The sequence below is a fragment of the Bos taurus genome, chromosome 11 (assembly GCF_002263795.3).
Source record: "Bos taurus isolate L1 Dominette 01449 registration number 42190680 breed Hereford chromosome 11, ARS-UCD2.0, whole genome shotgun sequence".
NCBI classification, from domain to species: Eukaryota; Metazoa; Chordata; class Mammalia; order Artiodactyla; family Bovidae; genus Bos; species Bos taurus.
Window position 1 is genome coordinate 96,188,696 of NC_037338.1, and position 14,699 is coordinate 96,203,394.

Below are 14,699 nucleotides of genomic sequence, written 5' to 3' on the forward strand. Positions count from 1 at the left end.
CCTTGAGTGGTTGAATACCTGGTAATAAGCATGTTTAGATTTGGAGAATTTAACCCAAAGATACCGAATGTATTTTTGAAATGCATTGAAATTGAGACTCTGGAATCCCAAGAATTCTTTTGTGCAGGGTTATTATAAACGTGGCGGTGGTTTAGTTGCTCAGTCCTGTCCAACTCTTGCAGCCCCATGGACTGTAGCCTGCTAGGTGTATTTTGTACTTTCTCTTATGTATTGCATTTCTGCTTTTTTTCTGCTTATGAATTTAAATCCTTGGCTTCAACTAAGTATCAACTACCAGGATGCAAATATAAGCAACTGGGTATCTGAATTACATTCTGTTTCATCTGCTTGGCTCAAAAATATGAAGTGATTTTGATATGTGTTTTTTAACCTTACCACATTCAGACATGCTGACCTGTCCATAAGGAGACGGTAGGATTAGCTCACTGCCAAGCATCCAGGAAAGTGAAAGTGAAGTCGCTCAGTCGTGTCCGACTCTTAATGACCCCATGGACTGTAGCCTACCAGGCTCCTCTGTCCGTGGGTTTTCCAGGCAAGACTACTGGAGTGGACTGCCATTTCTTTCTCCGGGGGATCTTCCCAACCCAGGGATCGAACGCGGGTCTCCTGCATTGCAGACATGTGCTTTACCATCTGAGCCACCATTGGAGTTATTTTTTTAGAAAGTGGTTGATTTAATGGCAGGCTCGCCTGTATTCTTTAGTTTACTTAACCAGAAGAAGAAATACTCTGAGATTAGTGATCTGGAAGCAGAGTTTTCATCTGTTCACAGTGAACTGGCCTGTATCAGGATAAAAACCACAACCTTGACTTCTTTAACACTTGATCTAACTGGCTTTGCTAACTGGCCCAGACTTGGAAGTCTGTTTGCACTGAGTCTGTTCATGCCCCAGTAGCTTTCTTCATCTGGGTCACAAAAGCTGAAACTGTGATGTGCTAGCAGAATCACTAATGTGGTACCTCACTTCTTCTGCTTAGAGGCCCCAGATCTAAAGCAGGAAGAGCGACTGCAGGAACTGGAGAGCTGTTCTGGACTGGGTAGCACATCTGATGATACGGATGTCAGGGAGGTCAGTTCCCGCCCCAGCACACCAGGCCTCAGTGTTGTGTCGGGTATGTCTGTCTTGTTTTAAGGAATAAGGACTTGAAGGTGTGTTCCCACTTCCCCCTTTGTAAAGTCAATAGCAAAGATATATATTTTGTTTAAGATCTGAGTAACTCCCAGGAAACAGTTATTTCTTCGGGATCTGACATCTGTGAGAAGTTACTATGTGCCTTTATAGAACTTGTCAGAGTGGTTGATAGACAGTCTGTGTGTGTTCCCTCTATAACTATCTGTTCTTGGTAGCCTCTGCTACTGTATTTAGCTGTCGTGTGGTAATTCTGATTATGTTGTACAAATCAAAGTAAATATATTTAAGCAATAGTACGAGAAAGGATATAATACCAAACAACTCCCTTGTAAAGAACTGGGACACAAAAGAATGTGAGACTATATACATTTCTCCAAACTTCATATACTTTTTGTGTGGTTATTTTGTTGTTCTTGCTGTTAATTTTTTTACCATATATATATATATATATATTTTTTTTTTTTTCTGAAGGCATAAGTGCAACCTCTGAGGATATTCCCAATAAGATTGAAGATCTGAGATCTGAGTGCAGCTCTGATTTTGGGGGTAAAGATTCTGTCACTAGTCCAGACATGGATGAAGTCACCCATGGTAAGAAGGGGAAATGAGAATGACTTTTATTAATAGAAATGATCACATCCGTGACTGAAACTGTCAACCTTAACACAGTGCTGATGGTGATATCAATTGTTATACATCTTTGGGGCGTTATGTGTATAAGGCCTTAAAATAAGGTTCACAGACTAAATTTCATTCAGTTAATCCATTGTAGGAATCAGTCGTAAGGAAACAGTTGATGTATGGAGAAAGTCTTAGGCACCAAGATATTCTTCATAATATTTATATTGGCAGAAAACTTAAAACAACCTAAAAACTGAAAAATAGAATGGCTAAGTGAATTTTGAAGTAACCACTTATTAGAACTTGCACAGCTGTTTTTTAAATACTTTAAAGAATATGAAATAATTTGGAGAAATACCTAGAACATAATATCACTTGGAAATTTTATCTTAAAGCATTTTATATATAAGATAATAAAATGTAAAAAAAAAAAAAACCTATCCTAAAGAAAGCACTGGGAAGAAGTACCAGAGTGTTAGTAAGTAGTGATTTTATATACTGTGTAATGGTTTTTTTTTTAATTTGTTTTTTAATTGAAGGATAATTGCTTTACAGGATTTGGGTACTGGGTTTTGAAGTACTTTTATTTTTACATTTTTGTTTATTCTAAACCAAGGTTTCTTACCTCAACACTATGGCATTTTGAGCCAGGTGATTCTTTGCTGTGGGGCCTGTCCTGTGCATTGCAGCATGTTTAGCAGCATCTCTGGCCTCTGTTGGAAGCGTACCATCCCCTTCTTGTGCAGTCATGACAACCAAAAGTAAAAGTTGCTCAGTCGTGTCTGACTCTTTGTGACCCTATGGACTATACAGTCATGGAATTCTCCAGGCTAGAATACTGGAGTTGGTAGCCTTTCCCTTCTCCAGGGCATCTTCCCAACCCAGGGATTGAACCCAGGTCTCCCACATTTCAAGCGGATTCTTTACCAGCTGATCCACAAGGGAAACCCAAGAATACTGGAGTGGGTAGGTAGCCTATCCTTTCTCCAGCAGATCTTCCTAACCCAGGAATTGAACTGGGATTGCCTGCATTGCAGGCAGCTTCTTTACCAACTGAGCTATCGGGGAACAACCAAAAATCATTGCCAAATGATCACTTCGGTGGTACAGTAAGCCCCAGTTGAGAACCACTGTTCTAAACCAGCAGTTTTCAGAGTGTCGTGTCCATGGTCCACTGAGGGCCCTTATGACCTCTCAAGGGGTTGGGGAGGTATGAGGTCAAAACTGGTTTCGTATAATAAAAGGTTATTGTCCTTTGTACCATACTGACGTTGCACTGATAGTACACAAGCAAAGATGGGTAAATTTGCCGAGGCCTTTAGGACAAAGCAGGACAGCAGGACCAGGCTACCAGTCACTGTATTCTTTTCTCAGAGTTAAAAAAAAATAAAAGTTTTACTTATGAATGTGTTTGATAAAGCAGTAAAAATTATTTAATTATATATCTCAACCCTTGAGTACACATCTGTCTAATATTCTGAAGACACAGGAAATATCCCTAATGGATTTTTGCTGCATTCTGAAATATGATGGCATGTCTAAGGAAAAGCTTATATGATTGAGTTATGAGCTGAAGTAGCTGTTTTTTTTTTCTTTTTTCATTGTTTGTTTTTTCATGAAACATCATTTTTACTTGAAAGAATGATAAGCTGTAGTTATTGGTACTTGGGTATTTGGCAGACATTTCTTGAAATTAACAAAATGAGCCTGTTATTTCAAGGAAAACAACTTACAGGGTAGAGTTTGTTGCCAGTGATAAAATTCAGGCTTTCAGATAGAAATCAGAATTTTTGAAAGCTTTGTGTCTACCTCCCTGAGCATGACAGATTACTGCTATTTAAAAACTTTTCTGGTGAGATTGGTGGTGATACTGAGAGTGTCATTTTTTCTGGATATTATACGATGAATGGTGTCAACATTTGGAAGATCTGCATTTATCTAGTTGAACCAGTATTTTCCAGATGACCAACACATGATGTAACAAAATCATGCTTGGGTAAAAGATTCCTTCAAAGTGCAAGACAGACCACTTGAATTTTAATGTAACAGTACAAAAAAGTTCGTTGGTCTGGTTTCAGCTTCCAAATTGTAGCTAACCTTTAAAAAATAGTTACTACTGCCAAGGTTTGGTATAGTATTTGAAGAGTAATATCCACAGTTTCCTGAAAAGGCTGTTAAAATATTATCTCCTTTCTACTTGCATATCTTTGTGTGATCAGCTTTTCCTTATATACGTCAACCACAACAGCACAGTGCAACAGATGGAAAGCAGAAGCAGATATGAGAATTTAGCTGTGTTCTGTGAAGGAATTTGCAGAAATGTAAACGTGTCACTCTTCTGGCTTTTTATTTTGGAAAATACAGTTACTTTTCACCTAAAAAGGTTATTTGTGTTACCATTTAATGAGTGTATTCAATTGAATTAATATATGTAACATTTTAATATAAAATTTATCAAAAGTTTAAATGTGTTTTATTTATATATTCTTTTCAGTTTTAATTGCTAGTATGGTTAACTATATTAGATATAACCAACCTTATATGAGATATATAAGATATATCTTATTATATATCTTATAATATATCTTATATTAGTTATAGTATTATATATAACCTTACATATAAGTAAGGTTTTAGGGTTAAGAAATTGTAAGGGACTTTCCTGGCAGCCCAGTGGTTGAGACGCCACACTTCCACTGTCAGGTATGTGGGTTGGAACCTGGGTGGAGAACTAAGATACCACGTGCTGTGTGGTGCAGCCAAAATATAAAAAAATAATTTAAAGAAATTAAGCATGTTTTACATGACCTAAGACCAAAATCTTGAAAACTGATAATTCTAAGCTATCTTTCCTAATGATAAACTATTTCTGTAGTTTTTAGAAAGGAAAGTAATTATAAGACAGAATAAAAGGAAAATCAAATGGAAAAATCATACTATCATTCATTATCAAAAAAGAACTCAGACTAGAAAGTTTAGAGCAACAGTTTCTTTCATATATTTGTGAGTTTTAGTCTCTGCATACTTATGTGTTTTAATAGTCTCTCATTTTGATTGTTTAGACATATGCTTAGAGGGGGCTTCCTAGGTGGCACAGGCGTCAAGAATCTGCCTGCCAATGCAGGATATGCAAGAGACATGGGTTCAATCCCTGGGTTGGGGAGATCCTCTAGACTAGGAAATGGCAACCTGTCCCAGTATTCTTGCCTGGAAAATTCCATGGACAGAGGAGCCTGGTGGGCTACAGTCCATGGGGTCGCAAAGAGTCGGACATGACTGAGCGACTGAGCACTCATGCTCAGAGGAATCATCTTTTACTCTGTAGCTTTAAAATAACGTATTTTAGAGGTTCAAGTTTGTTTTGTGGTATAATGTAGCTTGACTCACTTTTGTTATGAGTTCTCTGTTGCTGAGAACAATAGTGAATTTCAAGTTTTAGAACTTTTAATTTATGCTCCTGCTGTAGGTAGTATTTGTTTTTATAGGTGAAGGCAAAGTGGACTCAGGAAACTTAAAACATTCTGAAAGTTTTGATGATTTTCATCTTCTGACTCTGCTCTTTGCAATAACCACAATATAATTTGGCCATTAAAAGTAATAGGCATATGGATACTAGACCACTTAAACATAATTAAAATCCATGTATGTAGATAAAAACCTAAAGTGAATTTGACGTAATCAGAATATACTATTTATTAGACTGCTTTTTCTGGTATGCCCCTCAAGTTCTGATTGGTCAAAAAGGAAACCTGTGGAAGAGAGAGCCTTTTTCGCTGCGTGGAGACTGCCTCTGAGTCATGACTCCTGAGTTGGTCACACCGTCTGCCCGTGTCTTTCAGGTGCCCACCAGCTGACCTCTCCTCCGTCTCAGTCAGAGTCTCTGCTTGCCATGTTTGATCCATTGTCTTCGCACGAAGGTAAAGTAGTCGGGTGAACTTTCTGGCTCCTGTTCTATCACGGCCAGAAGAGCAGAACTACAACCCCTTTGTTCATGCCTTTTGGGACCAGTTGTGTCTCAGCTGAGAATGTTTTTCCTGTGTTGCAGGGGGAGCTTCTGCTGTGGTAAGGCCGAAGGTTCACTATGCCCGGCCGTCGCACCCACCCCCAGACCCCCCGATCCTGGAAGGAGCTGTGGGAGGAAACGAGGCCAGGTTGCCTACCTTCGGTTCCCATATCCTGACTCCAGCTGAGATGGAGGCGTTTAAGCAAAGGCACTCGTACCCCGAGAGATTAGTTCGCAGCAGGAGCTCCGACGTCGTGTCTTCTGTCCGGCGCCCGATGAGCGACCCCAGCTGGAACCGACGCCCAGGGAATGAAGAGCGAGAACTCCCTCCAGCTGCAGCCATTGGTGCTACTTCTTTGGTGGCTGCGCCTCACTCTTCATCTTCATCCCCGAGTAAGGACTCCTCAAGAGGAGAGGTACGGGACACAGGCCATGCAGAAGAGCTTGCTCGTTATGGTCAGCTACAGTTAGTGTTCCATCTGCCTAGTTCTCTTGATACCTGAAATTAATGCGGAATATATAAATCTAGGGTGAAGGAGGGACAGTAGTCATGTCTAAAGGTGGTTTGTCAGTCTGGTATGTCCAGCACCTTAACCCATTAAAAAAATCCCTCTACTTTGGTTTTGTAGTATCTTGCATTTTTATGATACTTTTAACTTTTCTACAAGTGATTTTGTATCTCATTTAAACCTCACGGTTTCCTTCAGAGATGGATAGAGGAACTGCTTTTTTTCTTTTTCCAATAAGTTGTTATTTTTAATTTTTCAGCACTCACAGGGTTACTAAAAAAAGTTGGAATGAGACACAAAGAGCCTCCCTCCCCCAGCCTTGTGAGACTTAGGTGCCAACCCGATGCTCCAGTGCATATTTCTCTATCTTTCTATGTAGAGAAACATTTCCAGTTCAAGAACAGCAGAATTCATGTCTCTCATTCTGTGTTTGCAATTCCCTTCTCCAGCAGTGAGAAGCCTGCTTTCATGATTCTTCATGTAGGTACTTAATTGATGAGTCTCCCTCGTAATGAATATCCCACCCCCACCACTGAACCCTCCCTGGGTGCCCTCATTTCCCTTCTTAGGTTCTGATATCCCATTCACATGGATGCCCTCAGAGAAGGTATTTTTAGTTCCAATTTTGTAGATGAGAAAACAAAAATAAAATGATTTGTCTAAGGTCATATCATAGATTAGTAAAGGAATTATAGTCTCTGCCTTTTGACATGTAGTCTTAATGATAACTCATAATTGATGGTCAAAGCAGCAACTTCGCAATTGGTCACATCTAGCTTTGAGCAGCTGTGCCACATCCAGTCTGTATAACTTTGGGGAACCTGGGGAGATAACCTTTTTTAGCCTCATATTTCTCATCTATAAAGAGGGCTTAGTAATATTTATTTCCTGAGACTATAAATATTATTGTTAAGCCCTTTTGCTGCCCTGGTAGCTCAGACAGTAAAGAATGTGCCTGCAATGCAGGAGACCCAGGTTTGATCCCTGGGTCAGGAAGATACCCTGGAGGAGGGTATGGCAACCCATTCCAGAATTCTTGCCTGGAGAATCCCATGGACAGAGGAGCCTTGCAGGCTATAGTCCGTGGGGTTGCAAAGAGTCAGACACGACTGAAGCCACTTAGCACCCACAAGGCTACTGTGAAGTTTAAATGAGGTAATACATGTTTTTCATTCAGTGTTTGGCACACAGTACATACTTAGTTTTATTATTAATACTACTGCTACCTCTCTCCAAATCTCTAGATTTTATCTGCATTGCATTTAGTCATCCCTTATGAGTATTTATTGAGTGCCTACTCTATGCTGGACTCTATTACCCTTTTGGCTTACTGACAGTAGTGAGATAATGCCTGCCCTCAAGTAATCAATCAGTCTAGTGCTTGAAAGGTATACGTCTATGTTCCAGAAGCTGCCTGTACCACAATAAGAACAGTTTTGCTTTGAAGACAAATGAGTGGTTTTTGTATTTTACAGACTAACTAAAATCCTTTTCATAGTAATTTATCCTGCTGTCCAACTACAAATAAAACATCAAACTTTTTCTGCAGACTGAAGAACGCAAAGATAGCGATGATGAGAAATCAGACAGGAACAGACCTTGGTGGAGAAAACGTTTTGTTTCTGCCATGCCCAAAGGTAATTTTATAAGATATCAGAATGCAATAATAGCAACAAGAAGCAAAGCCCCCAAATCTCTTTCAGAGAGCTAAAATTTCAACTCCTCTGGGAGGTTCTTGTGGGGCCTGAGTTTCATGCTGTTTTGAGGTTATAGAAAATGCTTTCACTCAGGTGAATGCTAAGGTACAGCTTTAGAAGTGATAGTTCCTGTTCTTTGCAGGAAGTGGCAATGGTTTCATAAATGAAAGTCAGGCAGGCCACAGTTGTTTAAATATTATATTCCATTGAAGTTAAACATGTAGGACTTTTGACATATGTATTGCTAATAATTACTGCAGGGAAAAGGGATGCTATTAATAAACATTGAAAATTCATTCTTTACATTCTTGGAATAAACTTAAGCTTCTTATGTTTATAATCATTGAGAATGATAATACCCTGAATATTAGTGTTTATTCTGGAAGGCAGTTGTGTACATTGTTCGCTTTTTTTGTGTGAATAGCCTGGCATCATTCCAATAGGTATTGAAATCTGAGTTGGCAAAAGCATCTCTTCTAGGAAGGAGAGATTATCCAGGACTAAAGGGAGGGGCTGCTTCCGAAGGCCGCTTCTCGGCACTGTGGTGCTCAGGAGCTGAGGAGCACTGCTCTCACGCCAGACTCAGGCCCACTAGAGGAGGAGAGAATGAGGCTCAGAGCTTTGAACGTGTTGTGTTTTTTTGAGCAGAGGTTAAGAGGCAGTGGTTTTGATTCAGTGCCAGTAGATTCCTGTTAAATCCTTCTTCCTGTGGCAGATGACCTCAAAGCAGATTCTGAAAACTTCTTTAAGAACCTTCAATGCTATGTTAAGAATGATAATCAGTGGACACTCGGGATTTCTTAGCTTTTAAACTTTTCACCTTCCTTCCACTTAGAAATGTTGGCACACCAGTTAACTCCAGAATGACTGCTGTCTGCCGAGTAGTGCAGTATGTTATATGTCACACTACTGACTTTATTTAATTTCCAGCTCCTATACCATTTAGAAAGAAAGAAAAACAAGAAAAAGACAAAGATGATCTGGGGCCTGACAGATTCTCAACACTCACAGGTTTGTAGACTCATGGACTTCCTGGCTCCTTCATTCCCAGAGCACATATTTCATAACACTTTCTCTTGGGTGCCATAAGCGTTGCCTTTTTAGACGAGTGTGTCTGTGTGTGTACAGTGGGGAGTATGTTCTCATAGCTCTGTGGTTTCCAGTTGGCGGCCACAGTGTGCTCTTCCTGCAGACCGCCACCACCATCATCATCCTCATTGTCATAACTTGCATTTATGATGAGGCCCCTGACCCTGAGCCTCTGGGCCTGCCCTAGCACCCGACATCTTAGTGGGATGACGACCTCCCATGCCTTTGAGGAAAGTGTGGTGACGGTTTCAGCGCTGTGCATGCCGTATCTTTGGATCATTGACGGTAGTTTCCTTTAACGTTGATTGTAGAAGTCTCAGTTTATTTCCATCTATAGTTCTTGATTATTTAGGATCACTGAAATTCTGTTTTACCTAATCATTTCCTTTTTTCCCCGAGAAGTGTTCAAACAACATCAGTAGATTTGTAAACTTGACCAGTTTTTTTACAGCTTGAATCATGTTAACATTGTTATCTGACCCAAGGAATATATAACTAGGGGTTGGGTTCTTACCTCATGCAGCATTTGTATTTTTGCAGCTTCTTTTTGGCATATTATGAATGAACACCCTGAAAGGAAAAAGTATGAGAGGTAGTATTGACAAGCCAACCATGAGTTTGATAGCTGTGTACTGTCTCCAGTGACTGCAGAGCATCTGGAGGGAAATTAATTCCTCGTCTCTCTTTTTCTTGTGTTGATTTTTAAATTATGTTATCCTACTCAGGTAAAAAGAAGGTTTTTATTTAAAAATGGGATAAGTTTCAAAAGAACATCCTCCTCAAAGAGCTCAGCATAGTACAGGTAGAATCCCATTTCACCGCATAGCCCCATCATGTCTAGCTCTGAAATACATGTAGACGGTTCTATGTCCCGGCGTCCCTTCCTGTTTATTTAATGAAATGACTTTCCTGGAATAAAGGGCTTTTATCAGCAGTAGCTGTGCTTTCAGGCCAGGTTTCCTGCTGAGAGCAGTCAGGCCTCATTCAACCAGCAAACACTTGTTGAACATCTGACTCATGCCAGGCACTGTGCTAAGGGTTGTGTGTGTTAAGTCAAATCACACATGAATCTTGGCACTTAGTCTGATTGAGAAGAATTGGAAAGGCATAGTTTGGGCAAGATTTCCGTGTTTTCTTACCATGCTCCTCGTTTTAGAACACCACCACCATTTACAGAGTGGAATACTCAATGAAGAAATCTCAGGTTTTCAAAATGTTTGAATTAGTAACTTTGGAGAAGTTTTAAATTATTTTTTATTCGTGTCTTTAGGCAATACATTTTTATTAGTTCTTGGTGCCTAAAGGAGAAGCTAAGTTGACTAAGTTTTTCCCATAAAATATTCCATTTTGTTTGTGTTTGATTCAAGCAGTTTAGCTGCCCGACTGGTGCAGAAATTTCTACACACTCTTAATTAATGACTCACGGAAAAGTATCATTAAATCAATTTTTTGAAATGTTATGAATTTCTTAACAGTCTGTCCATCATCTCGCCACCTTTTCTTTTTTTCATATTCTCTCTGAATCTTTCCATACCTAGACACGGCTTTTCATGATTAAATCAGAGTTGTATCCTTTTAGCACACGTTATTTCATAAACCCTCTCCCAGTTTCTCCTAGACATAGGTGGTTTTTTAATCATTATTGGCTCTTGGATCATCTATCATGATTTTATGGCAATGTAAACCATTTTCTTGCTTTTGGATATTTAATCATATGCAATTTTATTTTTTTACTATGAAAAACTACTTAAGATAAGTTGGAACACTCATCCCCTTGTACATATAGCATTTTTTGTATGTTTTAGTTATTTGTTCTTGTTGTTTATTGTCCTCAGATAAATTTTTTTTTAATGGCATTATAGAAATAAAGGTTATAAGCAACATTATTGCTTTCACTATGTTTAGCCTTTTTTCAGAGCTTTCAACAGCACTCAAAACCAATAGCAGAAAGAAGATTTTGTAACAATAAAGGTTTTGTAAGTTTTCATTTTGAAGATCATGTTTTTTTAGGACTTTCTTACCATGCATTGAAATTATTATAGCAGAAATTAAATTATTTTGGCAGTTGTTTCTCCCTACAGTTTTACCACAATTTTACAGAGACACAAACACTAAATATTGTTTTTTGTAGAAAGAGAAGAAGAGCCTGTGAGCATGCCACTTAACCTCTTTCTACTTAGATTTCCTTTTCTTGAAAATAGGGGTGGTAATGGTACCTCCCTTGTAGGGTTATTGTTCAGCACAGTTCCTGGCACGTGCTAAGCTCAGTAAATGTCAGCTGCTATTCACACTAGCTGCAGTTAACACATAGGAATATATACATTCTAGTGATTTTTTAAAAATATATGTTTTAAGACTTTTTAAAAAAATGGGATTCTACCGGAGTGTGGATATTACCTGCTTGGCCTAGATCTGTCTCAGGAATTCACATCTCACCATGGAACTATGTTTTGTCCCATAGATCTGTAGCACTTCTTTGCTTTGTTAACTGTTAATTAGTGACATTGCCATCTGACTCCAGGAAAACATAACTGATGTGCTTATTTTGCTGACAGGATAGTGGGCCTGTCAGTACCTGTGATGGTGGTAAACCTTTTCTCTGTGTACGCCAGGTACAATTCAAGCACTCTCCCAGAATGTCTAGATTCTCTGGGAGTGCCTCTGACGCCACTGCATGCACAAAAGTGCTCTCTAGTCCAGCACCTGTAACTGTCATGGTGAGATTCAGTGAGATAGAATATGAATTACCTGAAGGTTTTAAATACGGTGTAGAGAGAAAAATTCATGAAGGAAAAGTGGAGGAAGGCATTTTAAAAGTATTTAAAAGGGTTAAGTTTTAAGTCTGAATACGTTTTTTTTCCTCCTTCAGCATAGAGATGTCTGAATAAATGAAGCCTGAGTATAAAAACGCCTTGTTGGAAGTTCTGTTAGCATGCATTGCTAATAACAGTGATTTGAGTGTAAACACTGTAGGATCCCATCATCCATTCAGTCTGCACTGAACTGTTTGACAGTGTCATGCAGAAATCTGACGATGATGAGAAAGTGGAGCTATTCGTCCCAATTTCATGCCTTGGCAAGGCTCTCAGACCTAGACCTGGGATGAGTAGGCAGCTGCATGGTGCCTCTTGTAACACTGAGATATGTGCTCTAAAAAGTCTTACCTCCTAATCCGACTTTGGGATTATGCTACTGGTGTCGTACTAACATCAGAGTGGATGCAAACCAAGGGGCACTAATTCTTCTCCTCTCCTTTCCCTCCCGCAGATGATCCCAGCCCGAGACTCAGTGCACAGGCTCAGGTCGCTGAGGATATTCTGGACAAATACAGGAATGCCATCAAACGCACCAGCCCCAGTGAGGGAGCTCTGGCAAACTACGAAAGTGCAGGTGACCATCCTGATAAAGAACGGAATAGGAACTTTTATATCACTGCCATGAAAGTGGTCTGAACTGAAAGTAGCCTCTTTCTTTTTTAACTTTTTCTTTTATATTGGAGTTAGTCAATTGACAGTGTAGTTTCAGGTGCACAGCAGAGCAACCCAGCCACATACACACGTATCCATACGTACACACGTAGCCATACACACACACGTAGCCATACGTACACACGTATCCATACGTACCCACGCGTATCCATACACACACACGTAGCCATACGTACACACGTAGCCATACGTACACACGCATATCCATACGTACACACGTAGCCGTACGTACACACGTATCCATTCTTCCAAGTAGCCCTTTAGTAGCTCCCGTAAACAGTTGTCAAAAAACCATGGTATAATCCCCAAGATTAATATTAGAGCGTCTCTGGAAGAGTCTCTGACAAACTGAACATGAGTTGGCTCAAGGGGGACTCACAGGAGCCTGAGAAAACCACCTACTCTTTTTAAGTTTTAAAATAACAAAAAAGTTGGAATAGTACAGTGAAGGTCTGTTATATTCCATCTGCCTAGACTTACCAGTTGTTAATGTTTTGCCACATTTTCTATATGTATTTTTTTCCTGAAGTATTTGAAATGATCTCCTAAGAATAGAGATTTTTTTTTCCACATAGGCACAGTATCTTTATTACACTAAGGAACTTGTCATTTCTTTTGATTGTATACATGCATGTATTATCTAAATGGATAAATTAGAAACATAAAAATAACTGTGGGGGCACCATAGGTCTGTGCTGGCTGCATTTGTGAGTTTGTCCCCAGCTCATTCTCAGGTGGGGAGGATTGGGGGGGTGTCCCTTGGAGTGAGGATGAGGGGTCTCAGTGTGGCCTGGCCGAGAGGGTCACAGCCAGCTGCTTCCTGACTGGGCAGGATTCCACGTCTGAAAAACGAGAGTGTTATATAAAATGATTTCTGAGACCCCCTTTTAGTTCTGTGGTTCAGTGATTGTGGTTACAGAGTATTATCTTTATTAAGTTAATAAAGGTTTTCATTGTTTTGGATTATAATTGGATAAGAAGTAAAATTATTCTCAATTGCTCTCTTGATATATTATCATTGCAGGCAGTTTATTTATATGTTTGAAGTTTCTTTTTTTTTTTTCCCTTTCTCTCTCAAAGAACTCTTTTCAGAGGGCACAGCTTAATTTATCGTTGAGTTGCTCTGAATACCTACCAGTACTAGAATATTCCGGATTAACTTGCTTATCCTTTTTGCCGGGGGTGGGATTTGTTTAGAAGTCATGGGTGACGGTGAAAGCGCACACGACTCTCCTCGTGACGAAACCCTGCAGAACATCTCCGCTGACGATCTCCCAGATTCTGCGAGCCAAGCGGCTCACCCTCAGGATTCAGCCTTCTCTTACAGGTATTTCTTGTATACGACTTAGAATCTTTGGGTTTGAATTTGTCATCACTATTGCAGTCACTTCAAGTCAGGTGTTTCTTTGAGTCCCTTAATAAACATGTAGAGCAGGGAGGTAAGAACGAAACGCTGTGCACTGAGAAGACTTTGCTCGCCTTGTGGATGTCATATACAAAGGCTTTAATTCAGAGAATGAAAAAGCCAAGCAAACCTCATGGGCTCACAGGGACCACATATTGTTGAGTAACCCACTTCCCCAGTAAGCCTACTGGAGCCCTCCCAGTTTATCATCTTCCTCATTCCCTCGATTTCTAACACAGTTTGAGAAAATGACTTTAGGAGCCTGAACAGTTGTGCACGGGCTTAGTTGCTCCAAGGCATGTGGGATCTTCCCGGATCGAGGATTGAACTCCTGTCTCTTGCATTAGCAGGCAGATTCTTTCCTACTGAGCCTCCAGGGAAGCCCCTGGATTATCAGTTTTAAAGCATTAATTATCTGTCCATCTCTCCGTTTCTGTCTTTCTAGCTTTTTAAACTTTTTATTTTGGAAACTTTCTAGCTTGTACAAAACGGGAAAGTACAGTGATGTACCCGTTCCCCAGATCTGTTACTCATACGTGGCCAGTATTGTTTCATGTTTACTTCCTCCCCCACTTAATTTAAGTAAACTCTTAATAGCATATCATTTTATTTACTTTTATTGAGGTATCGTTGATTTATAATATTGTTTAAGTTTCAGGGGTACAACATAGTGATTCACAATTTTAAAAGATTGTACTCCATTTACAGTTATCATAAAATAATGACTATATTC

General features: G+C 39.6%; 1 protein-coding gene across 7 annotated transcripts in view; it reads left to right on the top strand.

The window, feature by feature from the left end:
• The window catches only part of GAPVD1 (GTPase activating protein and VPS9 domains 1), a 76,143-nt gene that overhangs the window by 45,777 nt on the left and 15,667 nt on the right, over window positions 1-14,699 (top strand). For 4 of the 7 annotated variants that reach the window (XM_010810351.4, XM_010810352.4, XM_010810353.4 and 1 more), the window contains exons 12-19: window positions 1,000-1,134; window positions 1,626-1,745; window positions 5,615-5,692; window positions 5,821-6,194; window positions 7,837-7,924; window positions 8,915-8,995; window positions 12,341-12,463; window positions 13,759-13,888. In XM_010810351.4, the coding sequence (XP_010808653.1) occupies window positions 1,000-1,134; window positions 1,626-1,745; window positions 5,615-5,692; window positions 5,821-6,194; window positions 7,837-7,924; window positions 8,915-8,995; window positions 12,341-12,463; window positions 13,759-13,888 (1,129 nt within the window). 7 annotated transcript variants of the gene reach the window in all.